Source organism: Pangasianodon hypophthalmus, chromosome 25, assembly GCF_027358585.1.
Source record: "Pangasianodon hypophthalmus isolate fPanHyp1 chromosome 25, fPanHyp1.pri, whole genome shotgun sequence".
Classification (NCBI taxonomy): Eukaryota; Metazoa; Chordata; class Actinopteri; order Siluriformes; family Pangasiidae; genus Pangasianodon; species Pangasianodon hypophthalmus.
Window position 1 is genome coordinate 9463326 of NC_069734.1, and position 26626 is coordinate 9489951.

General features: G+C 38.6%; 2 protein-coding genes across 3 annotated transcripts in view; one reads left to right on the top strand and one right to left on the bottom strand.

The window, feature by feature from the left end:
• Positions 1-18899, top strand: part of kcnq1.1 (potassium voltage-gated channel, KQT-like subfamily, member 1.1) — a 38431-nt gene extending 19532 nt beyond the window's left edge. For both annotated transcript variants that reach the window (XM_026937670.3, XM_026937671.3), the window contains 5 exons: positions 9646-9721; positions 12332-12426; positions 12566-12612; positions 13134-13195; positions 18062-18899. In XM_026937670.3, the coding sequence (XP_026793471.3) occupies positions 9646-9721; positions 12332-12426; positions 12566-12612; positions 13134-13195; positions 18062-18256 (475 nt within the window). In that variant the 3' untranslated portion in view covers positions 18257-18899. The remainder of the gene's footprint in view (positions 1-9645; positions 9722-12331; positions 12427-12565; positions 12613-13133; positions 13196-18061) is intronic.
• Positions 18900-23146: 4247 nt separating this feature from the next.
• cdkn1ca (cyclin-dependent kinase inhibitor 1Ca) lies at positions 23147-24976 on the bottom strand. Its single transcript, XM_026937692.3, has 3 exons — positions 24377-24976; positions 23995-24115; positions 23147-23705 (listed from the first exon to the last, which is right to left on the bottom strand). Coding segments are annotated over exons 1-3 (624 nt in total). The 5' UTR covers positions 24879-24976; the 3' UTR covers positions 23147-23704.
• Positions 24977-26626: the final 1650 nt, after the last annotated feature.

Below are 26626 nucleotides of genomic sequence, written 5' to 3' on the forward strand. Positions count from 1 at the left end.
TAACTCCATGGTCATGAAAATTAAAGCATACAACCTTCCAGCTGCCAGTGACTTTTCTCCTGGTCAAGATTGAATGACTAAGCAACTTTTCAATGACTTGGAAAGAAGGAAATTGCTCTGTGGTGCCAGAGCAAGAGGGGCATGAATCAGCAAAAATATAAAGGGAAAGTAATCCTGCATACTAATGGTCCAGTGATCATTACCATGACTATTGGAGACACCAGTTGGAACAGCTGGCTTTGTGTTATTTTTATCGTTAGGAACCTTTTTCTTGGCTAGTCCTCATCTTGGTAATATTTGTGAAATATTTCTGGATATATGACAAAGTTCATATGCTTTTTAAATTCATCTTCTTCTTCTTCTTCTTGTAATAATAATAATAAAAATAATAATAATAATAATAATAATAATTATTATTATTATTATTATTATTATTATTAAACCCAGGTCAATATTCTTTGACCATGCTTCCCTTCTTAAGGACCATAACTTTCTTTACAGATCATTTATAATAGTGCAAGTGTAATTAATAATAGAAATGCACATAGAAGCAAATATGACAACAACAGTGTTAACAGTGTTAACAAAAAAAAATGCATGTTGTGACCATGGTGAGGATAATTAACAAATTATACGTATATACTTTTTACACAGAGAAAATATGTAAAGAGGGATCAGTTCTCATTTTATTGTAAAATATTGTTAAAAAAAAGTGACCATGTATCCTCAAATGGTTTATTGTTTAGATCTGCTGAGTCTTAATATAATAATTTTAGCAATGGTGAGTGCTAAAATGGTGAAATTAAAATAAAGGACTTTAGATGGCTGGGTACTGATAATGAAGAAATATCATTACGTAATGCTACAGTGGGGCAGATGGAGAATCAGGATCACGGATAGCTTGCCCATGACCTCCAACCAAAAATTACGGATGTGAGGACAAAGCCAACACAGTTCATATCAATGTAAAAACTAATGGCATAACATTTTAATCATTATCACGAGATTGCATTTTCTTATCCGAATCTGTCCTTGGAATTTTTTGACATAAATATTTATCTCTAAATATAGGTATGGACTTTTTTCTCTCAGATAGATGTTTGATTTGATTCCACCTCTCCTTCTTAAGCACACATATTACATCTCCTGCACAAAAGCTCTCTTGTCACTGCCTGCTTCTGTTTGATCTTTGAAGTTTAATGAGCTTTCACTCATCTCACACTGAGATGCAATGGTAACAGCTGTCTCTCTCCTTTTCTTTTGCTCCTGTTCTATCTCTCTCTTCCTCCTTCTTTCTTTTATTCCTCCTTCTCTCTCTCTCTGTGGGTGTGAGTGCATGTTTATTTGTTTGTGTGCTACGGAGCAGCAGGTCACTCAAAATGGCTGAAAGGAGCAAGCAAAAACATAATTCTTACACAATATCCTTGTGCACTCTTCTGCTCTACTCTCCGAGCATGTTGCTCACAATCTTTCTCCTGTGATGACCTTTGACCTTGGCCTGTTAACTTAAGAGGGCAGAGAGGCCCTAAGCCCTTGTCCCCGTGTCTGCAGCTGAAGCAGCTTGCCTGCACTGGGGGTGGGGAGAGAACAATGCCATAGCTACGCCTCTGCGACTCTTGTGTGTGTTTGTGTGTGTGTGTGTGTGTGTGTGCACTCGTACACATAAGTGTGCACACTTACATATAAAGGCATTTTTTTTAGCCCATACCACTTTGGAGTATAATCAGTATATAGTCTCAATGCATATTTTAAGATCAGAAAATAATAGCACAATCGATACATTCATGAAACCATCAGTTTTAGACGCTGAAGTTTTTGAGACCCCTGCATGTTTGCCTTCACCTGACATTCCCTCTGCAATGCTCCATAGGTTAGACAAAGAAAGCTCGTAGCTGATGGCATGGCCAAGGTGAAAAGAGATGGAACCGCAGCAGAAGCAGGTGCATGACTGAGTGAGTGAGCAAGTGAAAGCACGAGTGGCCGTCTGCTCCTGCTCAGATCGGCTCCTCTTGCCTTGTGACAGTGGGGTGTGTGGTTTACCAAAGGCTCAAAAGATTGATTTATTCTCAGCAAACAGAGAAGGGTTTCTTGTGGCTGAAGCAGGGCCCGGTCGTCCACTCTAGCCCTGAGACAAAGAGCCATTGTCTGCAGCTCTACACACTCCAACAATGGCCTGATTGACAAGCAGCTCTAGTCGTACTGGGCTCCTGGCCTAGGACTGCAATGGCAGCTTTGTTAGAAACACTCTTATCGTAAGAAACAATCACCTCTGGGCCTGGTGAGACTTGTGCGTTTCAAAAAATTTTTTAACATTTTCAACATGAAAGTTAGTGTTAGTGTTGGTACAGTTCATGGATTATTTAATGGTATCATAATGTTTGGCTATAACATCTATTTCAGCCATTTGCAGCAAGGAATAATTTTATTAGTATAATACAATACAACTTTTCAAATACACACATTAGTCAAGCATGTACCATTATTTATATTCATATATTCAAGTTATTAGAGAATTTTATTGCAGCATTTTTCACCTACAGAACCCAAAAATGTAGAGTTGAAACATTTTATATCATGTCATACAGCTACTTTCACAGATTTGATGTCTTTAATTTTTTTTAATGATTAAGATTAAGATTTAGGAAATAACTTCTTATAAAAAATAAAAAAAAAACATTGGTGGATTTTAAAACTTACTCAATTCAACTGACCAGTCAATTTGTGGTAGACGTGTAATAAATACAATAGCAATATATAGAATATCAATAGTAGTGAATAGTGATCTCCAGCATCATCAGATCATTAAAAAAATACTAATAACAAAAGGGTTGATCCTCTGAATATACACTGTGGACCCCTTGGAGAGTCAAGATTTTAGATATGATTTTTTGTTTAATCTAAGGTACACTTGTTGTCATATTTGAAATATGGCAGTAATAATGGCCTTCCTGGCGTTCCTTATTAGAACTGACCTAATGTACGGTACTGTCTGGACATAATATGCTGCACTGTCTAGACTGCTGTGTGTGTGCCTGTGTGTGTTTGTGTGTAAAACTGCACAGGAGTGTGTGAGGCGTGATGAATAGGACAGGATCGTTGGCTCACTAATGCCTCTTCAGCGCGGCTTGCCAGCACAAGTCTCTTTATCAGGGCCGTCACGGCCACCCTTTCTTTCCTCTTTAACAGTAATTGCGTTTCGTTACAGTGTGTCAGGGCTAACAAGAGACCGAGGAGAAACAGAGAGAGGGAGATAGAGGGAGGAGGGAGCAGACAGAGGAGACAGATACAGATTGAGATAGATAGCAGGATCCACTATTGCGTGTAATTCTAGAGAATTCTCTTGTATGCTGTCAGACAAATCTGTAAAATATTGCTTAACTTAGAGCTTTATTATTAGTGCACATGGTTGAAGTTCCTGTTCACTTTAGTTAACACCACTTTTCTGCTGCGTTTTACCATTCTGGTTTGGAAAAGTGACTTGTAAAAAATACACTATATACATATATATATCCCAATAGACTCCACACACAGGAGACTGTGTATGCCAGCATCATGTTGGTTGTGCCTTCGTCAGTGGATGTTCGTGGATGTCCACTTCTCAGTAAGTTCGCAACACTTCCCATCTTTTTGAATTTGTTAATAAGTTTGGCAGCAGTGTCGTGTGTGATGTGCTTGGCATGTTTCCTGATAAAGTCCATCACAACCTTGCGACAGCTTAATGATCCAGCCATGAGAATGATTTCAATATGTTCTTCTTTCATTAAAAGCATTCTTAAATGGTATCTGAAAAATATAATATAAACTAAATATGAAAAATTTTGGAAGACGTTTTGCTAAAAAGTGTAAATTTCCTCTATGTATGGAGACTTTTGGGACACCCTGTATTGTTCTTTTACAAACAGTTGTAAGGGTTAAAGCTAATTATTCCCTATTAACATTGTAGCTACATTCTCTTTAAATTCGGTAATACAGAAATAATGCTGTAATCAACATTAATCTAGGATTTTGGTTGATTTTGGATCCTCATACTGTAATGATATTGTTTTAAATGGCTGTTCAGTACTTATTGTTATTTATTTGGTAGCAAACAATAATGATGGGAAAATGTAAAGTACATTAATTCCATTCTCAGTGAAACAGACAGTAAATAAAATATTTATTTGTGTGCTTTATGACCAATAACAATAATGAACAGTGATGGTGGTAAAATGTAATTAACAGAAAATTATATAAAGGTCTTCAACAGTAAAAACAGTATAAAAACTATAATATTTTATTTGTAACACTGAAAATTTACAATCGTTTTTATTTATAATGTTGTTAATCACATATCGTACAACTATTATTGAAAAGAATCCAGTGAATCTTATCAAAACCTGATTTAGAGCCGGTCCTGGTGAGAATGTTAAGATGTGTGTTTGACTAAAACAGCAGGGTCTGACTGCACTTCCGCTTGTTATAATGTGTAGCGTAGTGTATTGGGGAGGTGAAAAGTAATCACGATAAATGGACAGGAACCTTCTTCTTCAGATTTTAAGTGCAGACAGAGTAAGCACAATAATATTAATATTAATAAATTAGTACATTTATTTAGACAGCATTCATACCAAACACAATGTAATAATATTTTGTTAATCAGACAGTAGAATAAAATTTTCTTGAATCTATAGATCCATATGCAAGACTAATTATTAAATTAAAAAAACTAGCAGAGCTGTTTCGGATTCGAAACAGTGGGTCTTATTGGTGAGTGACTGAATTCTGAAGTGGGAAGTTGGAGCTTCGAATTACATCATTTTCCACCTTGGGGTGTTTCAGCTACAAAGCAAAAAAAAAAAAAAAAACATGGATCCCTCGATGACATTTTTTCTTTTCTTTGCTCAGTCTAAGCATCTAGAGCTGATGAACTAGCAAAAAGTTAACATTAGTGATATAAATGATAACTAAATGATAATGTTCATGATGTACTTATATTCGAGCAAACTGTTATAAATTTAACCAACTAATGTGTCTATATGTTGATTCAACACAAATACTACTGTAAAATCATTCAAAAATAGAAGAATGGTGGATTATTTACTGTTCGCAGTGTGTGTGGCTGTGTTGCTCTGATGTCACATGCTTGGGGTTGAGGAGAGCTTTCTGACTTTATGAGCAGGAATTCCATGTTGAGGGGCGTTTTCTTTGGGTTTCTTTGGTAAATTCAAATTTACGAGCTTTAGTCAAACACAGCAACCGAGTCACTGAAAAGAGTCATAATTCCCATTACTGAATGCAGCATTTTGTTTTGGAGCGATCTGGTGATGTGTGATATCAGATTTAATTTCTCAAATTGAAAAGAACTGAATTAAAGTGAATAAACTCAGCACAGTCAATATAAAGTAATTAAAAATTTACAAAAAAAATTAAGGACATTTTGTTAACATACTAAAACTGATTAGATTATCAAAAAAAACAGTGTAAAGATTAAAAACTGACTTTTTTTTTTACTTGTTAGTGTTATGTCCAATTGATGTAGTATGGAGCATCACTTAAGACAAAGTTATTGTTTCCTGTGGTTTTTTTTTTTTTAATCAAAATGCAGCCATTTTTATTATGTCCTATACACAGGTTTGGGAAAATGTATCCAGAGAAATGACACATTACAAATAAATACCATGTTATGACTTGCATTTCGGGCCTTGAACATTGTTAATGTTGTCATGCAATGACACTGTAGTTATTTATAATCATATATGAAGATGTGCCAAATGACAGTTTGTCGGCAGGCTTGTGAGCATGGAGGCAGCAGGTTCCGTTTAGTCATGGTGTAATCCAGCGCTGTGGCGCTCCGTCTCAACCTTAGTAAGGATATTTAATACTGGGTGTACTAGTCTGGCCCTTTGATAATCAGGATGAAAGAGATCTTTGCTTGACTGAAGCCATGGGGACCCCTGGTTCGATGGGCGTGTGTTTGTGTGTGTGCGTGTGTGTGTGTGTGTTTATGTGTGTGTCCATATGATGTCCTTAAGCATGCTGGACCAACTCACGACCTGTGATTGCCCAGTATCCGGCATCTGGTCAATGATTATCGGGCTGCCCTAGACTCTCATGTGCTTATCTTGTGCTGGACACTTATAAAAACGTCATGGAGGCATTTGAGCTGAGAGCAGACGAGTGGGCCGATGTTTGGGCTAGCATGTTTTATTGAGCAGAAGCCCCAACTCCCCCCCTATATCCCTCCAGACTGCGGCTAATCGCTGTGCTGTTCCCCTCCTGCTGCAGGGGGGCTATTCTTAGAGCCTCCAGCCTTTTAGTGCCCCAGCACTGCACTCCCAAAGCCTGCGGCGCAACACAGCCACACAAAAGCACTTCAACTTTTGACTCAGAGCAACGAGGACAAGAGTGCACTCTGACACGGCTAAGGGCGGGGGAGGGGCGGCGTGTGTATGTGTGTGTGTGTGTGTGTGTGTGTGTATGTTAGAAAGGGGGTGCTGTAGTAACAGACCCTCGTCACGTGATATCTATTCTGAGGCACAAAGCATTTTCAGGACAATTTTATTGCGCAATTCTGGCTAATTCATGCAGATTTTTTTGCTGAGCACAGCAGTGTGTATTTCAGATTTTAGGCCGATGATGCAAATTGTTTGTCATTAACACTTTACAGTCAGGACTGTGTTGGTTATTGGTGTGTGGAGAGAAGAGATAAAAGAAAGTGACATCTATTCATTCTGTTGTTCCCCATGTTTGCGGAAAAGCATTCATTCACATCTCTGTGTCGTCTTACGCCCTGTTCGTTTTATAACCGCACAGCTGTGCGTTTGTTAGTTTTTGTGTGCTCAGTCCCCGTGGATGTGTGTGTGCATGTACTGAGTGCTGCTGCAGGCTTAATGTCTCTATCTCTATCTTGATGATAAGACTAACAAGGAACTCCAGAACCTAATTGCTTCCCTTCCTGTTTATCTGGTCCTGATAACGGTCTGATTAGCTCTGAGAAAACGTCACACGGATACCACTTAAAGAAAATACCTGAAAAGTAAAATAATAAACATTATAATTATATTATATTTTTTTGTTGCTTCCTGTGAGCAAACTCTGACTTTTGAAAGTCAGCAGATGCTGGAGGTTGTGTGACATTATCACTCAGTCTGAGCAAGCCATGCAGAAAATCCCTCTCTGTCCCCACAACTTGTTTACTTCCCTCATTTCCTTGTTAATGGTGCCACTCTGAAGTGGTGTGATTGTTTGCCTCAATACAGCTCCAGTCAGGAATTCACTCAGTGCCAATTTCACAGCCCAGTTTTTCTTGAGTTTGTTCTCTCCGCACTGCAGAACCTAGCTGACCCGAGATCAGTGTTTACCAGGCAGCTTGTCATGTTAAACACACCCTGTACATGTGATACAGGTGGGCATGGTCTTCAGTGCAGGGTGTTGATGGCAGTAATGGCATGGCTGTTTCCTGTCCCACGCTGCACCTCTTTGATCTTTATTTGGTGTGGTTGTGACTGTCACTGACACAAGCACAACATCCGTTAGCATCCACGCAATCAAGCGATCAAGCACACATGTCGTGACTTGCAAATGACTTTGGGTGAGAGCTTGTGACAGCTTGGGTTTGATGCACTTTTTTTATTAACAACAAATCTTAATGGCTTTTCCCTCATGCTAATTTGGCTTGCTCATGAGAGCCTCTGGACACGGTTTTCTGTAACACTTTGTGGCAATGTCTCATAAAAAGTAGTCTATAAATAAAATTGACTTGGTTTTACTTGAACATGTTGAGTCTCGGTGAGTCATAAGCTCTTCTTATATGCTAATACTTGCAGATGTTTACCACTTTGACTTCTCTTTTGCTATTCCAGACACGCTCTGGTTTGTTCACATCTGTCTGCTACTGATATCAGTCCCTGGAAGAGAGACTGCCATTGCTGATTGTCTCGTACTTGCTTTATCAGTTCCAGGAGATCTCTTTCTCCTCTTTTTTGCGTAGCTTCTTGCCAGTGTCTGCCATTAGCCAGGCTTTGTGCCAGCACCAAAGGCAGATGGTGACCCTGATGGGGTCATGAGACTAGCGTTGCTATGCTGGTAGCCAGGGATGGGGAAAGGAAGTGGTGCTGTCCCCTAGACAGATGGGCTGGTTCCCATGTTCTTCTTCCCCCCGATCTCTCTCACTCTCTCACTCTCTCTCACTCTCCCACGCACATAAATTCTCTCAGCGCCATTTGCCAATCTACTGGAATGACAAGCGTCTGATTCCAGAGCATAATGATCTTGTGGTTGTCATCTGTGGAGGCCCTTTTGAAGGCGGCAAGGTCATCATAAGGCTGTCAGTGGCGGAGCTGTATCCCACAGTGATGGCATGCTTTGTATTGTCTTCATGTTAGTCACTGTCGTTCGGCATCTTTGTAACTCAGAATGAAGACTCAATAACCCAAAGACAGTTATGTAATGCATGTCTTGTCCAACAGTGGAATGTGAAAAATGGGCCAAGGGTGGTGTTTGGAATAATTGCGCTCCACTCAAGGCCAGCTTGTTATTCAAACTTAGCTATCCATATCAGCAAGGGTTTTCTTCTGTTAAAACTACAAGCATGGGGAAATAATTAAGTTTTCAGCATTTTTTGTTATATTTTAGAATGCCTATATGTATTTTTCCTTTACATGCCTTTATTGGAAGTGTAATTCGCATTCTACTTTAGGAATATTAGCTATATCTAATTGCCAGAAAGGATGCTAGATCACATCCTGAACTGGCTACAAGCTATTTATTCGCTGTTGCCTGGAGCCATGCATACGTTATGCTCCATTTCCCTGTGCTCAGGAACCAAACACCCTCAGGCAGCTATGGAAATGTCTGAAGTCTTACAACCTGCAACCTGCTTGATGCTAATTTCTTTCTTTGGAGGTTTCTTCTAATTGATATGGTGCACCTGCAAGCATTGGTGTGGCAAAACAACACAAATACAGACCACAAATACATGTAGAGCAGCACAGACACATTTATACATGGCCTATCAAGATAAAGATCAAATTTTTAATATTATTTAATTAAAGGGCTTCTTATACAGGCCTTACAAGGGGGTCATCTATCCCTTTATACAGGGTATCTACAAGCAGGTCATTTACAGGTTGCAATTCTTGCACCAGCCACACTCCCATTCACACACAACCCTTTCAAAATCCTCCATGGCTGACAGCATTGGGGTTGTGTTTGGTCCATGTCCTGGTCACAACCCCTGCCTGTGTCATTACCTGGGCTCATCAGCATTAAAGGCCTCTGCATTGACTCCCCCAAGCCGCACCTGAGGGCCTTTCCCAAGCCAGAGAGGATTGTTTTGCAAATGGTGTAGCATGGCTTGTGTCAAGAGTGCATTCAGTGCTTTGGAACTATTATCTTCATGATACTTTACAGCCTTATTGTCTTCCTCGCCTTTTCTGGAAGTTGTAAAGGACCCAAACCATGCATTAGTCTGGCACGGTTTCAAACACACCCTGCAAAGCACGAGAATAAGTGAAATGGGAGTTTTTTGTTCATTCTGTCCTTTTTATGCACTCAGAGACACTAAAGCTTTGAGAATCTAATTTAATCATACTTTCATATGTCTAACTGTAATGTATCTTTCTCCCTTTCTCTTCCTCATCCTTATGATCACCCATTTATACACAGGTTGCGAGAAACCCACCGGGCGGCTATTAGAGTGATCCAGAGAATGCGCTATTTTGTGGCCAAAAAAAGGTTCCAGGTAAGACTGACTGGATTTTTTTAAACTACCAGTAAATTCTTTACTGAAATCAGAAATCCCCATGTAGTGATGCTGCAGGCAGGTAACATTATATCTCATACTGAGCACTTGGCTGTGGGATTTCAGTGTTAAGGTCAGATCGCTTATCACTATAATGTGAGTAATTACGAACTGTAATTGCGTCTCCATGAGGAGTTCCAGTGTAATTGGGGTTTAATGTCTCTCCCGGTGCCTGTAGAAGAGCTGGCCTCTATGCTAAAAGGTCTTTATCCACTGTACAGTTCTGAACATTTGGCAACAGAAAACTGCTTTTTTCCATTTGTATTGTTTCTACCTGCTGAAAATAAACACCAACAAGAAGTATTGGAACTAATGAAGTTACCTGTATTGTTTAATGCACAATATGATGTTTTTGGCTTGAATAAGGGCAGAAAGGCAGCACTTCCTGGAGGAAAGATACAACTGCTATATGCCTTAGGGGCTGTTAACTAATAATAGATTCTTACAAGGCAGGCACTATTGATTATGCCTAGAAAAGCAGATATCAGTATAAGGCCACGTTTACAAAGACACAGTTATTGTTACAGTTACTGTTATACACATAGATTTTTAGAGTACAGCTGTGAATGTATAGTTTTTGCCTCGTCTTTCTCAAAACTGATGTGAATGACTGAAGTCTTGCTGAGACCGTCTCCTATTGGTTGACCCATGTATACATCAGCACATATTGCATCAAAAGGTAAACTTTTGTAACGGATGATGGAGTGTGATTTTGATTCTTTGGCATATGTTGGTGCGAGCTGTCTGTCAGGACATTGTTCTCACTGAAATGAGAGGCAGTGATGTGGTTTTGACTAATAACAGAAAGTGCTTGTGAATGTGGCCTTAAGCAATCATCATTTATAAGCCTTTGAGGCATATAGCATTATTAATTTATCTCCTCTTCACCTACTGAAGTGTATTCAGAAGTTTCTCACTGGCATAAAACCATGCACATACAGGTCAGTTAACATTCACATCAAACAGAATAGGGGAAAAAATGTGATCTCAGTGACTGTGACTGTTTGTTTGTTGGTGCCAGGCAGGCTGGTTTAAGTAGATCAGAAACTGCTGATCTCTTGGAATTTTCAGGTACAATGACCTTAAGAGTGATGCGAAAAACAAAAGAAAGACATGCAGTGAGTGGTGGTTCTGTGGGCAGAAACGCCTTTTTGATGGGAGAGGCCAGAGGAGAATGGCTAGATTGGTTGAGCTGACAGAAAGGCTGTGATAATTCAAATAACCACTCTTTACAACCTTGCTATGCTGAAAAGCATCTCAGTATGTGCAACACATCAAACCTTGAGGCAGATGGGCTACAACAGCAGAATACCACATCAGGTTCCAGTCCTGTCAGCCAAAAACAGAACTCTGAGGCTATGGTAGACACAGGCTCACCAAAACTGGACAGTTGAATATTAGAAAAACATCGCCTGGTCTTTTTCAATCTTTCAATACAGCCGTTCCTAATAAAGTGAGTGTATAAAGTGAGTATTGTGCCAGTGAGTGTATAGGAATAGTAGAATATGGAAAGACAACTGCTAAGGTTATTCATGATTGGCTTCAGTTTTAGCAAAAGTTAAAGAAAGCAATGTTTCACACTGTTGTGCAGTAATTGCTGAGTGGCCCAACATACTGCTTTGTTTTTCACTAAACATAGTGAGTTCAGTAGGCACAAATGCAGGGCAAACAAACAAAAATACTTTCAGGTCATACAGGTTCTAGTTTGTCTGGACATATTATATCCAGCTATGCACATTTGTGTTGACGTCAGTTCTTCATCCCACACCCACACTCTTCCCCTTCTTGCAATAGCACTGATTGACACTGGTCTGTCATTTTCTGTTGCACTTTCTATCTTTGTCCTCCTTCCCTCTCAATGTCCTTTCATTTGCCTTTGGCTTAGCACACTTACGTGTTTCTGAAATCCCCTCACCCCTCCTCCTCTCCACCTCTCACACACTCTTGTGACACCAAACACATAATCATGACCGTGTGTCAGACATTGGCAGCCAGTTTCAATGTCTGAACTCATGACTTATGTTTGCTCTTCTTTGAACAGATTTACTCCCGTCTGAATTGGGAGTTCTTTTACCAGAGATGTGTGAATGTTTGCATTTTTTCTTGCTTAGGCAGCTGAAGCCTCATAACAAACATGTGACTTCCCACATTCTCCACATGTTCCTTGGTGTCATCAAATAAAGTCAAACAGCTCAGGGTGTCGTTGTGCAGGTCTAATCAGGTTCAAAAGCAAGGAATCAGTGCTTGAGTGCTTGATCAATATGAACGTTTGGCGTCGGCACATGTGGGTGGCTTTTCTTCAAAGCTAAACTCAAAGCAAAGAGGTCTTAGTGCTCTTTGATCTAAAGCAGGATAAATGTGAGGTGATGAAGGTTTATATAACGTTCATAATTATGCAGTGATTTACTCATTTTCTCATGTGGTTATGTGTTTAGTTTTAGTACCTGAATGGTGTTTATTTTTGTAGTACAAAGGTTTCCTTATGTTGAACATATAAGATAAGGAAGGACAAGTAGAAACACAGCCCTGACCATGTTTGTGTGTTTGCAGCAAGCACGTAAACCATATGATGTCAGAGATGTGATCGAGCAGTACTCTCAAGGCCATGTTAACCTCATGATGCGCATCAAGGAGCTGCAGAGGAGGTGGGATACTGCTTTCAACTTCATTCAAGCTTCTGTGAAATAAATGCTCCAAATCAAAACATGTACTACAGTGGATTATTTATGGATTATTAGAGCAATGAATACACATTTATTAATCTGCTGTATCTGCCTTCCATAGGCTTGATCAAAGTTTGGGAAAAATGTCCTTGTTCCAGACAAGTTCAGGTAAAGTTGGCGAAACAGCACATTAGTAATTTTTTTAAAGGGTGATTATACTGGACAGGCCTACGATATTCTGAGTAACACCAATAGACTCCAGAATGAATTTGCTTTTGGACACCAATGCAATATTTTTGGAATATCTGGAAAAAAAATAATTATGGAGATATTCTTGTTTTAAACTTATAGTTCATTCATTCTTGGAAAATGATCAGATGTGTTTGGTTTGGGAGGCCTATAAATTGTACCAAAATGATAAATACATTTTGATTTCTGGAAGTAGAAAAAACAGTAATATTTAGAACCAAGAAGACAAAAAGATGTAAATTGGTACTTTGGTTTTTATGTAATAATAAACACTACATCATAAATGGTGGCAAAACCTCCACCACGTTCATGAGCACAAGGATTATGATTATTTAATGTTGTTATTATTAAGGTTGGATGATTTCATGTAAAACCCTATATGTTTCATTGTTGTTTGTTCATTATTTTGTTGGCATTTCTGTATTTTTTTTTCTTTTCAGAGCGAGCTAGAGATAGAGGCACGAATACAATTGGCTCCAGACTCAACAGGATGGAGGACAAGGTAAGCCCTTGCATTTTTCTTTTTAGATTAGGGTTCTAAATTTAGCACCAATGGTCATATTAATGGCTTTTTGTGCCTTTGGGAAACATGGTGGGAAAGTTATTTTCATTTTGAAGTGACTCGTACTTGAAATACTTCCGTCATCTCTAGCTAAATGCCTTCAGAGAGCATCACAAATTCTTGAAATCTACATTGTGATGCTGATTCACTGGCCATTAATGAAGACCATAAAGAGATTTTCTGAAACAAATATAAGCATTACCCAGGCTTAGCTTCATTATACTTAGCTAGGGGAAGTGAAACACGCCTTGTTACCCTTCATTTAAATGTCACTATTTAACTCTTGATTAAAGAATACTGAACTCAGTGATGTGTGCTGATAAGGATGTTTAGTGTCTTAAAGAGGATTGCATTCCCCACAACAGTTTTGTAACAACAAGTTTGAAAGGTTTCAAAACAACAGAGCTGAAAGGTTTCTATTTGGTTAAGGTTAGGATTAGATTAAGGTGTAGGAATAGCATTAATTGGCTGCATAAAAAATTATGGCAGTGGAAAGGCCTCATAAAAATACTAAGACAAACATGTGTGTATGTATGTGTGTGTGTGTGTGTGTGTGTGTGTAGCCTCTTAACTGACTTGACTGACAGCCAGGGACTCAGGAGCTTTATAAACACTCACTATGCTCCTGTTCCTTTGCCACTCTGGCCCTAAATCCCTTTACAAACACTTTTTTTTTTTTATCCCAGACATGAACTCCGGGGAAAACACACACTTACTGACGTACTTCTCCCCCTCCTTCTGTCTGCACTGCACTCCCAGTCTGTGTCTCATACTCTCTTTTTTCCTCTGTACAGCTATGTAAACGTCTTTCTGTATCCTCCTGGCTGTCTAAATGCCTATAATGATTAACACGAATACCTAGAAGTTGCAATAATAAGTTTTATTAAGTATACCTCAGACAACAGCCATGTTTTTAAACTTGAGAAATGAAAGAATTTACTTTTACAATAAGTTCAGTGGGGAGTTTTGTATACCTAGCACACTGGATTAGCAATTAATTTACTTACTCTCTCTCAGTATCATAGAAGCTGCAGTGGCAGATCTGATGTGTTTGCACTGTTTTTTTCTCCACAACGACTATTTTTTTGTAGTTGCCACGGAGACAATGATGACTGCTTCCAGTGATGACAGGATGACCTGCCCCACAATCTATTGCTCTTCTTCCCATAGTACAGTGGTAAACAGGAAGCAGACAATGTGTGACATAAACAGGAACAAATAGCTGGAGCTTTCTAGGCAAACAGGCGCCTGAGGCATTCCTCTGACTTGCTTGCTGTATTCTGCCCTGCCACCCACTGTGATACCAGCCACTCCAGTATGTGGGACAAAAACATATTACACAAAAAGATCTCACACTCGTATCATATAACCATAGAAAAATGTGTGTAATATGTAGCACTATTATAATCAGATCACACAAACTACCCATTAGTAACTAGTGGTTATAAACTTGTAGTATAAAATTATTAGGTTTGAGCCTTATAGCACTCTCATTGTATAGGCATAAGCTTAAAACCACTATACATACACACAGGAACATACTCACTCTTTGAAAGAAGGATAGGCTGCACAATTTGTGCTTCCTATTTTTTTTAAACAATTGTTTAAAATCCGTAACCATGCCATGTCCCTTCTGAATAACAAGCACAGTAAACAGAAGAACCGCACTTGCCATTTGAGCACTCTTCCATTCAAACCAGTGAACGCAAACCTTCTGTCAATGAATGCAAAACATTCTGTAGTTGTCCCTTTCTATGATTTATACTTTGATTGGTAAATGTGTGCTTAGTGCTTCTAGTGTCTACTGCAATTTGCAATTTGAGGGGGGAAAATGCTGAAAAAAAATTCATTATTGAGAAAGTAATGCACCTCGTTCATGTTTATTATACCCACTATTGTATTTGAAGTGAGCCTGCTCAATCACTGCTGATGACATGTTTTGAATGTGACAACGACGCAGATTAGCCCGAGTGCATGTTAAATGTAAGGGGGCGATTCATTGCAATTCAAATTTCAGTTCAGTTTTAGTTACACAGCTCTTTTAATAATGAACATTATCACAAAGCAGCTTTACACAAAAAAAAGCTTATATAGACATAGATTCAGATACCTAATGATCAAGCCAGAGGCAACAGTGGCTCCCTGAGATGGCAGGAGGAAGAATGCTTGAGGGAAACCAGACTTAAAATGAAACTCATCCTCATCTGAATGATACCAGATAGTGTGATTATGAGTCATTACTCATATCATACATATCATAGTCATTACTCACTACAGTTACTTGCAAAGTAACTGTATAAAGTCAAACAGTGTGAAGAATATCAAAAGGATGTTCACTGTGAGTTCATTATGAAGGTCTTTTTTTTATTTTGGTAGAGTTTTTAGCTTTAGGTCTATGGATGTAGCTTTAAACCTATGGAGAAGGAGGGGTTAGCCCATTTATACCAGCCGGCCCTTGCTGTGTCTCAAATCACATACTTGTGTATTATTCTACACTACTTTTGTGTACATAACTGTCTGAATAAAATGTAGCATGCTAAAATTCATTTGTCTAACAATATGTGGTGCAGCAGACAGTTTTTGCACTAGCCTCTTCATGTACTGCAGAACAGAAAAGGAGAGGCTTGTAGCAGATAACAGCTAACACTCTGTGTCAAAACTGTATCCAAATAAACTGAAAAAGACACATAGAAACCTGGGACCAACCTGGGAGGCTGAAAGCTGAGACATTTGAAGCCATCCACCACATATTTTTCAAACTGATGCACATGTTATGTCACAGGGCAGCTGAACACATTGGGAGGAATGCAGCAACTGTCAGCTGCTGTATACATGAGCTCACAGACGTCCATGTCGCTCTGTGTGTCACTCTGATTGACAGGGAAGAGTGTAGTGCCATCCCTACATGACTAATTTGGCTGCCACATGCATTTTTTAACATAATTTTCTTTACGTAGGCCAACAAAGTGCTTAATATTTGAATTTATCATGACTTCTAAGGATGTATTATCTTCTAGATTAGTATATAGAATAGTTTAGTCATAGTATGCAATTTCATACATAGCTTATGATTATCGGTTTTAGCATATGTGATTGTATGTCATATATGTATTGTACAGCCAATGAAATTCTTTGCAATGGCAGATGTGAAGCGTGTCAGCTCTCAGCTGTAACCCATCATATCCAGCAGTTTCATTCCACTCCATTTGAGCTGGTTTTTGTCTCTCCATGGTTAGAAGGGTGTATATTTGTATATCTGCGTCTACGTGGGAGAGCTTGCACATGTTTACATGTGGAGTCCCATGCCATGTGCTGGATGGCTGTGTATGTTTGTAAATGTGTTTGCGACTGTGTGCCTTTACGCTACCTCGGTATAAACTATGTTGTTGCTCAGAGACGCTCATCTGGTGATTTGTAATAGGGTGGAGACGGACTCGGCTCCAGAGATCACTTAACATGGAAGGACACTCACCCCCACAGCAGTATATCTCCATATGCATCTAAACATGTAATGTAAATATATCGCTGCTTCATGCCTGGACAAATTAATTAAGCAGAAAAGAAGGCACGATAGTCTTTGGATGTACTTTATCTTTAAGATCCTAAACATTACATGCCAAATAGATGTACATGATGATATGCAACTGAAATGGGGACTATGTTATGATATGAATTACAGATATGTAAAGGTATTTTATTGTCTTACATTCCTGGAAGTATTAACAGTCTGGGAATGTCAACAAAACCAGCACTTACTGGAAGTCTTGGAATATCTAAAATAACTAAAACAGCAACAATGATAACACAAATTGCCCATGTTATTAAAATGTTTAGTAAAGATTCAACAAGTTTTAAGAAAGACAGACTGTAACATTCCTGAAATAACATTTCTGCAATGTTTTAAAAAACTGCTGCTCTAATAGTTTCTCCACAAAGTTATTAGAATGCTACTCAAAAAAGATCCAGAAAGAAAATAACACTATAGAACCATTAGTGTTACTGTTCCTGCAACAAAAACTGTGCAAGAACGTTGCAGGAACATTTATAAACATAATGTTAAAAAAAAGAGAGAGAGAGAGAGATTACATTATTTTACCAGTCTGTTTCTGTTTCCTAGTCTCTGGGAGAACCCAGAAAACATAATGAATGTTCTTGGACCAAAAATTTCCTGTTTAATTCTATTTCATTTCTGTAGCACCTAAGACCTTGACACAAAGCAGCTTTACAGAAATCCGGATGTAGATTTATATTTAGATCCCTAATAAGCAAAGCCAGAGGTAACAGTGGCAAGGAAAAGCTCCCTGAGATGGCATGAGGAAGAAACCTCGAGAGGAACCAGACTGCATCTGGGTGACATTATAAATCATTACTCTTCTACAGTTGTATACTATAGTGTCAAACAGTACAGAGCGTGTCGAAAGGATGTTCAGTATGAGCATATTGTAAATAAGAGTCCTAGAATGAGCATAGGATGGTGTTTATGATTATAGCAGCAGTCATTATGTACAAATTGACAGTATCCAGGTGAGATTTTCCAGTAAAGCATGGATGAGCCTTGGGCATAAACTGTTTTTGGGAAGTGCAAATGTTAAATGAGTGTCTATGTGAGACCCTCCACATCCATGATTAGATGGGTGTTTGTCATGAAGGTTCCTTTGTCACTGATAAGGTTCCTAAAATATCTGGCTTGTAACAGAATTTGTTCAAAGGTTGTCAAAAACTTGCATGTCTAGCTATTTTGTATTGCAGGTAAGTTTAGTCTATGTGTGCCTTTACATGATGCACTCTCTTGTGTCTTGTGCTCAGATCACACACATGGACAAGACTCTGAACCGCATTGCAGAATCTCTGAACCTCCTGCTGAAGAGGGAGAGCGATGTGAGCAGTGTGGCAGGAGTGGTACAGAGTGAAAGGGCCCTCACGCTAACACGCGACCTCAGTCTGCCCACGTATGACCAGCTCTCCACCCCGTGTCCATCTGCCCTGGAGGAGAGCTCCTGAGCTGGTGCAGCTTCCAAAACTACTGAATCTAGTGCCTTGTGCGGGGTGAGGTTTCTCTTGGAGAAGAGTAGACACAGACAAAAGGAACACTGAATCTGTACTTAAGCTTGATTAGATTTACTCAGGTGGACCAATCATAACAAGTCACTCTATACAATGGTTTAAAAAGATGTAATCTCTCATACACATACAGTATGACATGGATTACTGATTAGACTTGGTGTGTTTACTGTATAAGGAAAAATATGTGAGATCATTTTTAATTGCTCCAATCTCTTGATATGCTGATTAATATTAAATCAGGTTTTTTTTTTAGGTTTTAATGCAAGGTATGGGGATGCTTATGGCAAGCTATGCACATGCAAATGGTTGCATAAATATTTATTAGATCCAGTTATATGGGGTGGTTTTGCAGTCTGTACATTTGAAATCTAGTTTATTTATTAAGACATGTATACAATGATTCACAAATGCATACATGCATACATGTACTGATTTCCATTCACATGCTAAAATATTAGTTTTGTTCAAATAATGAGCCAGATGTTATTACTGGTTATTCCAGAAGCAACACTTCTAAATCCTTTTTTTGATTTTTATACATGCTATTTTGCCTGTCCTCATTAATAAATATTAACCATCACTAATGTGTTTGTTTGTATTACTTTTCAGTGAGGTCCCATCTTGAAACTGTTTCTGTGTCTGGGGTTTTCCCGCTCTTTTTTTTTTTTTTTTGGTCCTTACCATAGATCTTTGGTGGTTCGATGGAGATGTGGAGGCATTTATGGCATTCAGGAACGGTTGTAATCCTTTTTCTAAAAAGTCTTTCAGCTACACTTGAATTCCTTTAGTGCATCCTGACAGATCAATGACTTACGCAGCACACGACCATATGGGCAGCACCCTGACCTGTGACCTCTGTGCGATACCTCTGCTCTTTTGGGTGAAGGGGCTCATTGCCATGGAGATGACTTGATGTGCACCCCCTGACCCTCTCATGTGAAGTAACATAACCATTCCTCTGCTTCTTTCAATTATTGCTTATCATATGGACTAGTGCTGCCAGTAAGATGTGTGACAAGTGCTATCACAAACTGACCATGTGTGGGAATTATCTTGTTCATTAATTTATCTAGTTGAGTGATTGGAATTTAGAAATCTTTAAACTTACGAACAACTGTCCAAACCACTTTGGCCTAATCAATTTCTGAAAAAACTCTGTTGCACGGAGTAAATACATATTGGATTTTTCACATTTAACTAAATAGTAACTAGTCATTCTTTAGACTTTTCTGGAGCACATTTTTATTTATTGTATTTTTAAAATGCATTTCATGAACCAGCTTTGTTCAAATTTGATTATGTTGTTGCTTTCTTAGAAATGATTTTCAGTTCTCCTTTTTATATAACATTACTCAACACATTAAGCGCTGATCTGATGCATATAAGTCAATATGATACTAACTATTGCATTATCATCAGAAAATTTCTGCACATGACATGAGTTCCTCATGATGACTAATATCAGCTGTTTCCTTCTGAGATTTAGACATCTTCTACAATACTCACTTGCCAATTTTTTTATAATGTTACTTCTATTCAGTATTCCCTAATCTACTGATAATACATACATATATGTATGTATAAATGCACAAGACAAGCATGGCACAAGCCTCTTATATAACCCTCTTTCATAATGACTCAAAAGCGTTTAAAGATCATGTAGGCCTGACACGGCTGACTCTGAACACAGAGGGGTTTAAATTCTTAAAAAATAGAGCACAGAAGGTGAGTGAGTGACAAGAGCCAAGTATAGCCACAGCGCTGACTGTTCTTTAGACTTTGCTACCCTGCGACAAGACAACTGTGTCAACAGTAAAGGCAAGAGGACAACAGAGCGGGCAGGCAGCATGGAGGGCAGGCCTTGCTACTGTGGGGGTCTGGGCCATATGCCGCCACATAAATGATGGGCCTTTGTTATGCGTTTAAAAGGACGCACTGCTGCCACTTTTTCTAAGACTGCTGAGCAAACTTGGGGAGCAAATGCTATTAATTCAAGCTAGTGAACCCATAGAGGTGTATCCAGCCTTAAAGACACAGCTTGCCAATGCCTCGGCTAGTTTTATGGGCCAAATGATTCAGAGAGAAAAAAGAAGCGCCCTGACATGGAAAGAGGCTAAAGTATCTGGAAGATGGATGGTTTGATGGTCTGGCAGCAACTTGGCTACGCTGGGAAAGTGGTTTCTTTGATAACAGAAAATGTGTGTCCTAAATATGAGCTTTCCCAAATGAGCTCATTACATGCTGCAATTTGATATCATGTATTAAGCAACCATGTTATGTTTGGTATGAAATTGGAAACTGAATTTCAGTTTAGCAATTAAGAATGGCAGTAGTGTCTAAAATACACCAAAAATATTCCTGTTTTACACTAATGTATTCTTAATGAACTAAGAACTGGACTAAAGAATAGATTCAGATATGAGACCTGACTTCACTGAGGTGTGTACAGATTGCTAGGGGATGAACATCTATGGCTCTTTGGGATTTCTGCGAGTCAATCTGGGGGTCCCAAGAGTCTCAGAAAATCATCCATCTGTTTAGAAATCCCACTGGTAAGGGTACAGCATATTGACAATCTGGACATAATGATTTTATTGTATAAGATCAAATAATGAGGTCCCAGTTTAACCCTCGGGGCATGCAGACCTATAAATTGTTTAGATATATCTGTACTACATGAAGCATATGTAATCTTATTACAGATGTTTTAACATAACATAGAAAATCAGTGTATTCTGTCAATCCTTTACAGCAACAACAAAAAAAGGAAATTGCACTTTGGAAACTAAAACAGGGACTTGCAAATATTCCCCATCTTCAGGCTGGATTAATCTAGTAAAACTATATTGTTTTGCTTTTGCTGTCTTTTAAATCATGATGGCAGACAATAATCCTTCCAATTTTATCCCTTTTGCTGGTGAAAATGTAATGTCATCAGCTCAGCTGATCCCAAAGAGTGCCTCTGATCAAAAGGAAGACAGATTAGACATGAGACCCATCGTTCCTCCTTGGGGTCTGATGGGAGCCTTGGGGGGCCAATCTCTGTTTTCTTGCACACGACTGTAGATAGAGCAGAAAAGCCAAACCAAACAGAGGATTTGGGGGCGCACAGGGCTCCCATTAAGGCGCACAGGCTCATTTGCAGGTGAATGCGATGGCACTCGCTCGGCCTGACGCGCCTTTCGCTCCTTTTGTTCCGCTGCGGCCTTTTTTTCCTGCCAGATGGTCGGAGAAATGAGACACGCCCAGGTCCTCCCACCGACTGCGTCTCACCGCAAAGAATAAAAAAATATCACGGGAAAACTACAGGCAACGAATTTTTACGCTTATACACTTTATCTGTGATGTTTCTGCTGGTGATGTTCCTCTTTACGCAAAGGGGAAAAAACTAATTTTGCTCTTAGAAAGAAAGAAAGAAAGAAAGAAAGAAGATATTGTGATTCAGAATGCAATTTCGTTTCGTGTAAAATTTGGCTCTGATTTTGAGATTTCTAAAATTTCTAAGAATCCAAACAATTCCAAATAAAGAGCACATTCATCAGTCTCATCAGTCTACTGATCAGGAAGTAAGGGGACCTGAAATATCAGAATTATTATGTTTTTATAATATAAATTGTGTTTGATTTCATTTATTTTATGGTAAAACTTAAACCAAATAGTATTAAAAAGCTGTTCAATTCCAGACCCTGTATCATATAAAAATCTGCAGATGGCCTGTTTCCAAAAAGCATCGAAACACAAAGACCATCTCCAAGCATCACATGGAAAACTCTCTCTCTCTCTCTCTCTCTCTCTCTATCTCTATCTATCTATCTCTATCTCTGTCAGGATTATCTTAAATTGACTTCTTTTGAGAAACTGCTCCTTAAACCTTCAAAAAGTCGTTATTATTTATTGGAATTTGAAGTTATAGAAAGTGAAACAAAACATCCGTGAAATTTCTGACTAAACAGAATAACACTAATCTAAATACCCCTGTGTGCTCTATAGCCTAATTTACATTTGTTTTAGTAAATTACACAACTTCTAACAGGGAATAAAAAAATCATGTTTTTCTAGATTAATATTCCAGCAGAAACAATCACTCACAGATAAAAAAAATTTTAAAAATGTAAAAAAAAAAAAAAAAAGACAAAAAAAAGAAAATCTGTGGATACTATACCACTTGATACTTATTTATTAATATTTATGTGACTCAGTATGAAGCTAAAATGCGATAAAGGTGATTCTGAAGTGTCTGGAAATGATTTTCGTTTTGCTTGTAAACTCTGGAGCTTTTGATTCTTAGTAAGAGTTATATCTAATGAGCAGTGTTGTTGTGGTGGCCATCATGCGCTCTAATAGAGATGCAAGTTATTTACCCTGCATGTGTGTGTGTGTGTAGGTATAGAGTGGGAGGCAGGTGGTCGGCGTGTGTGTATGTGTGTGTGTGTGTGTGTGTAGCAGGAGCCCGTTTTGTTCCGCGGCTCTCCGTAAGTGTTTCATTAGCTGAGAGGGCGCTGAAAATGAAGCTCTTACACTGGGACAAAGCGGATGGGGGTTGTGTTTCTCAGAGGGCACCTGCCTCCTCCTTCATTATGGAGAGAGAAAATGGCCTTTAAATCCCCCTATAACCGAGCAGCTGTCCAGGGTGGAACAGCTGAGAGGCTAAAACTTCTTTTTTCTGTCTCTCTCTCTCTCTCTCTCTCTCTTTTTGTTGTTACTCTCAAATGTTCACATCCAATAAGTACAAAGGGCAGAACATTTCTTTCAACCCTCCCACCTCCCCCAGGCTCTAGGTATTGAGATATTATAATCCTGCTCAAGACACACAACAATACCACTGAGTAAACAAAAATAGAATTTATTTTTTTTTTCCATTCAATTCCTCAATACAAAGCTAGTATATACATATATATTAAAGAAGAGGCTCAGAAACATTATTTGCATCGTGACGTCATCCAACAAACTTAAATAAAACATAAAAATATTGCAGTAAATAAACAATAGCTGTAAATAAAAGCGTGACACTATCATGGATCATAAATAAAACATAAGTTAGTAGTATATTCTTCCACCAGTACACAAAAATTCAGATGCTAAATACTATAGGAAACAATGTGGCCTACAAAATAAAGTTAAAAATCAAACAAGGGGAAATAATAATAACATTAAAAATAACAGTAATAATAATAATCATGATAATAAAATAATTGCACAGTTCAGACGTTTTAACACTGCAACCAAGTCTGTTCTGGTAGAGCCAGTATTGCTACATTGATCAGAGAGAAAGAAATTAATTTTAAAAAATAAAAAAATAAAAAAAAGTTTCAGTTCGTCCTCGATGTGTCCTTCATCCGCTCAGCAGATAAAACACAGGACTTCTGTATTTCTCAGTGCAAACCATCTACAAATAAAAATCAGAGGAATATCAGGGGTTATGAACTGAATGAATATACGGAAAGATTAAGATTAAGAAGATTAAGTGTAAACTATTGAAACCAGTCAGATATGTGCAGTTAAACAGAGCTGCTCAGAGTGATAGAGGCTTCTGATGGAGCACAGAGTCAGCAAGGCATGACTCACTGAAATAACCTTCCTGCCATTGTTAAGCCTGTTCTCCACTTACAATGCCTGTTTTATATACATTTAAACTACTGGAAAAAACAGGAAGTTGTTCTGACTTGAACACCTACCATCTGATTCTTTTGCGTGGAGTAACTTCAGCAGGGATGGAGGTGGAGGTGGAGGAGGAGGACTGGGATGTGCGCTCTGCCGGCTTAGAGTCACAGCTCCGTTTCCTCCTGGGGAAGAAGTCTAGACACGGAGAAAAAGAAAGACTGATGTTAGAAATAATAATAATAATAATAATAATAATAATAATAATAATAATAGCAATAATAATAATAATAATATCATCATTATTTCATACATGGATAGGCTGCGTAAAAAGTATTAGGCTACTACAAGTACTACTACTACTATTATTATTATTATTATTATTATTATTAACTAAGCCTAGGTTAGTTCTAGTACTTTAGGACTGAGTGTAATAATATCCGATGTAATGTATATTACCTGTAATGTGCGTAGTGTTATTTGTTGGAGCGTCTGGCACAGAGGTCCTCTTTCTTCTCCGGCACACAGGAGTGACATGGTGCCTGGCGTTCAGCGCTCCGGAGCGGTTTTCCTGGTTCACCTCTGCAGATGGACTCGGAGCTTCTGAGGATCTCTGGGCTTCATTTTTACATCCACATCCACCCTCCGTGCTGGCCTCAGCGTTAGCAGCGCGCGCTCTCCCGTTACGCACCGACTCCTTATAGAAAGATGGCACTGCGCTCACTGCTATTTCCTCCCACTCGTAATGTCCAGGCAACGGCACATTCTCCTCGAAGTTAAAGTTCCAGCGGCTCTGGTCCCGTTCCGAGATTTCCTGCAGTCTTCGCTTCATCTCGCAGCTCAGCTCTTCATGATCCACGGGTCCGAAGAGATTGCGGCAGACTTTAGTGCGGGAGAGAAGAGGAAACGTCCTCCGTGCGGCGTGTCGCTCCCACATGCTCTGTACGTCCACGTTAGCCATGACGCGCTGCAGAAAGGACGGCTTTACTCGGAACGGAACCGGCGTTTGTGCTGAGGAACGTTTGTCCAGGTCGATTTATATTTCAGCTCTTGGTGCTTGAAGGCCCGGTGTGTACAAAGCACTAGCCGGGGATTGGGTTGCTCCACGCCCCGCCCCTTGTTACAAACCCCGCCCTCCCCGAAGCGCATTGGCCAGAAGCGGATAGTGAGGGAGCACAATGCTTCTTTCATGTGTTTATTCTATGTTGATGTAAATACACACAAAAGCCATAAAGTCGTGAACATTAAGGGAGAGTGATGCACCTCGGTGCTGAGTTGAAAAAAAAGGGGGGGGGGGGGGGGGAACACAAAAGCCACAATCGATCTTAAATACATTTAAAAAAGTGTTATTTTAATATTTTCATGCGTAAACTTTTTTTTGTGAATTTTTTAAAGATTCTAATGGTTATTTATTGGCTAAGTAAACTAGACTAGATGAAGCATTTGACTCGCTTGTTGTGCTTATAGACATTACACACTGAGTAACAAAACCAAAGACACTGCACTGGTAATGCAACGCGTTTACTCTGTGTGAACTAATGAACTGAAGTGAATTATATACAACTACTGCAAAAGAAACAGAATACTGCAGCTATATAGAGAGTGTTTACAGATACGTATTGAAAAAAGCACAGTGCATATAGATTCATTTTCCATCGCCTGATCGTTTTTTAAAAATATTACCACAATTAAAAAAGAAAAGAAGAATTATTTTAAAAAGCTGCTGTCCTACTGTACCATGTAGCGACTGGGTTAGTGGCCCTAGCGAAATAGACTTATTTATTTATTTATTTATTTATTTATTTATTATTATTATTATTATTATTATTATTATTATTATTATTATTATTATTAATGGAATTATTGGAATTATTAAAAAGTAAAATAATTATATTTAAATAAAAAATATTAATAATAAATAAATAAATAAATAAATAAAATTATTATTATTAGTAGTAGTAGTAGTAGTAGTAGTAGTAGTCTACTTTTTGGGGTAAAATTATTAGTAGGCTAAAAGGTTTTTAAACCACCGTTTTAAAGCTTACTAAGTATAAAACCCTTTTTTTAAATAAGCTTGAAAGTTTGCTCTGTATTTGCCTGCATGTCCTGTTACGTGTTGCTGGAAGCTGGAAGCACCGCAGCGCGCGCGTGCTCTCTGTGTGTAACCGCATCCTGCCGCCCTGCAGCGTGTGATCAGCCTGACCATCCCGCCATACAGTCTGCAGCAGTAAACACGGGGTTGGGTGCAGCTGGAAGCAGCCTACAAATTGCTACTTGAGTAAAACAGTAGAATAAATTGGCAAAACTTTACCCCCGAAATTACAGCTAAAGAATATTATAAGATTGCTGTAAGAACACTTAGATAAGGCCTACTGAAGTTACTCTGAAATCCCATTCAAAGTAAAAGTGAATATCAGAAACACACATGCCGGATATAGAGAACAAGATCCTCACACACAGATTTCAGAGCCCTGAATTACTTTTGGAATAATAATGATTTAAAAAAAAAAAAAAAAAAACAGTTACGAACAATTTGTTATGCGTAATTTCGGAGTAATTTCAGTTCACTTAGTGTAAAAAGGCTTTTTTTTAGCTCACCAAAGTCATGGAATAGTGAATTTGATGATAGTGAAGACGTTTACTTTTTAAAACTCCAGATAATTCATACTTCTTATTTCTAAAGGTCAGTAACTCTGGCATTCTTTTATT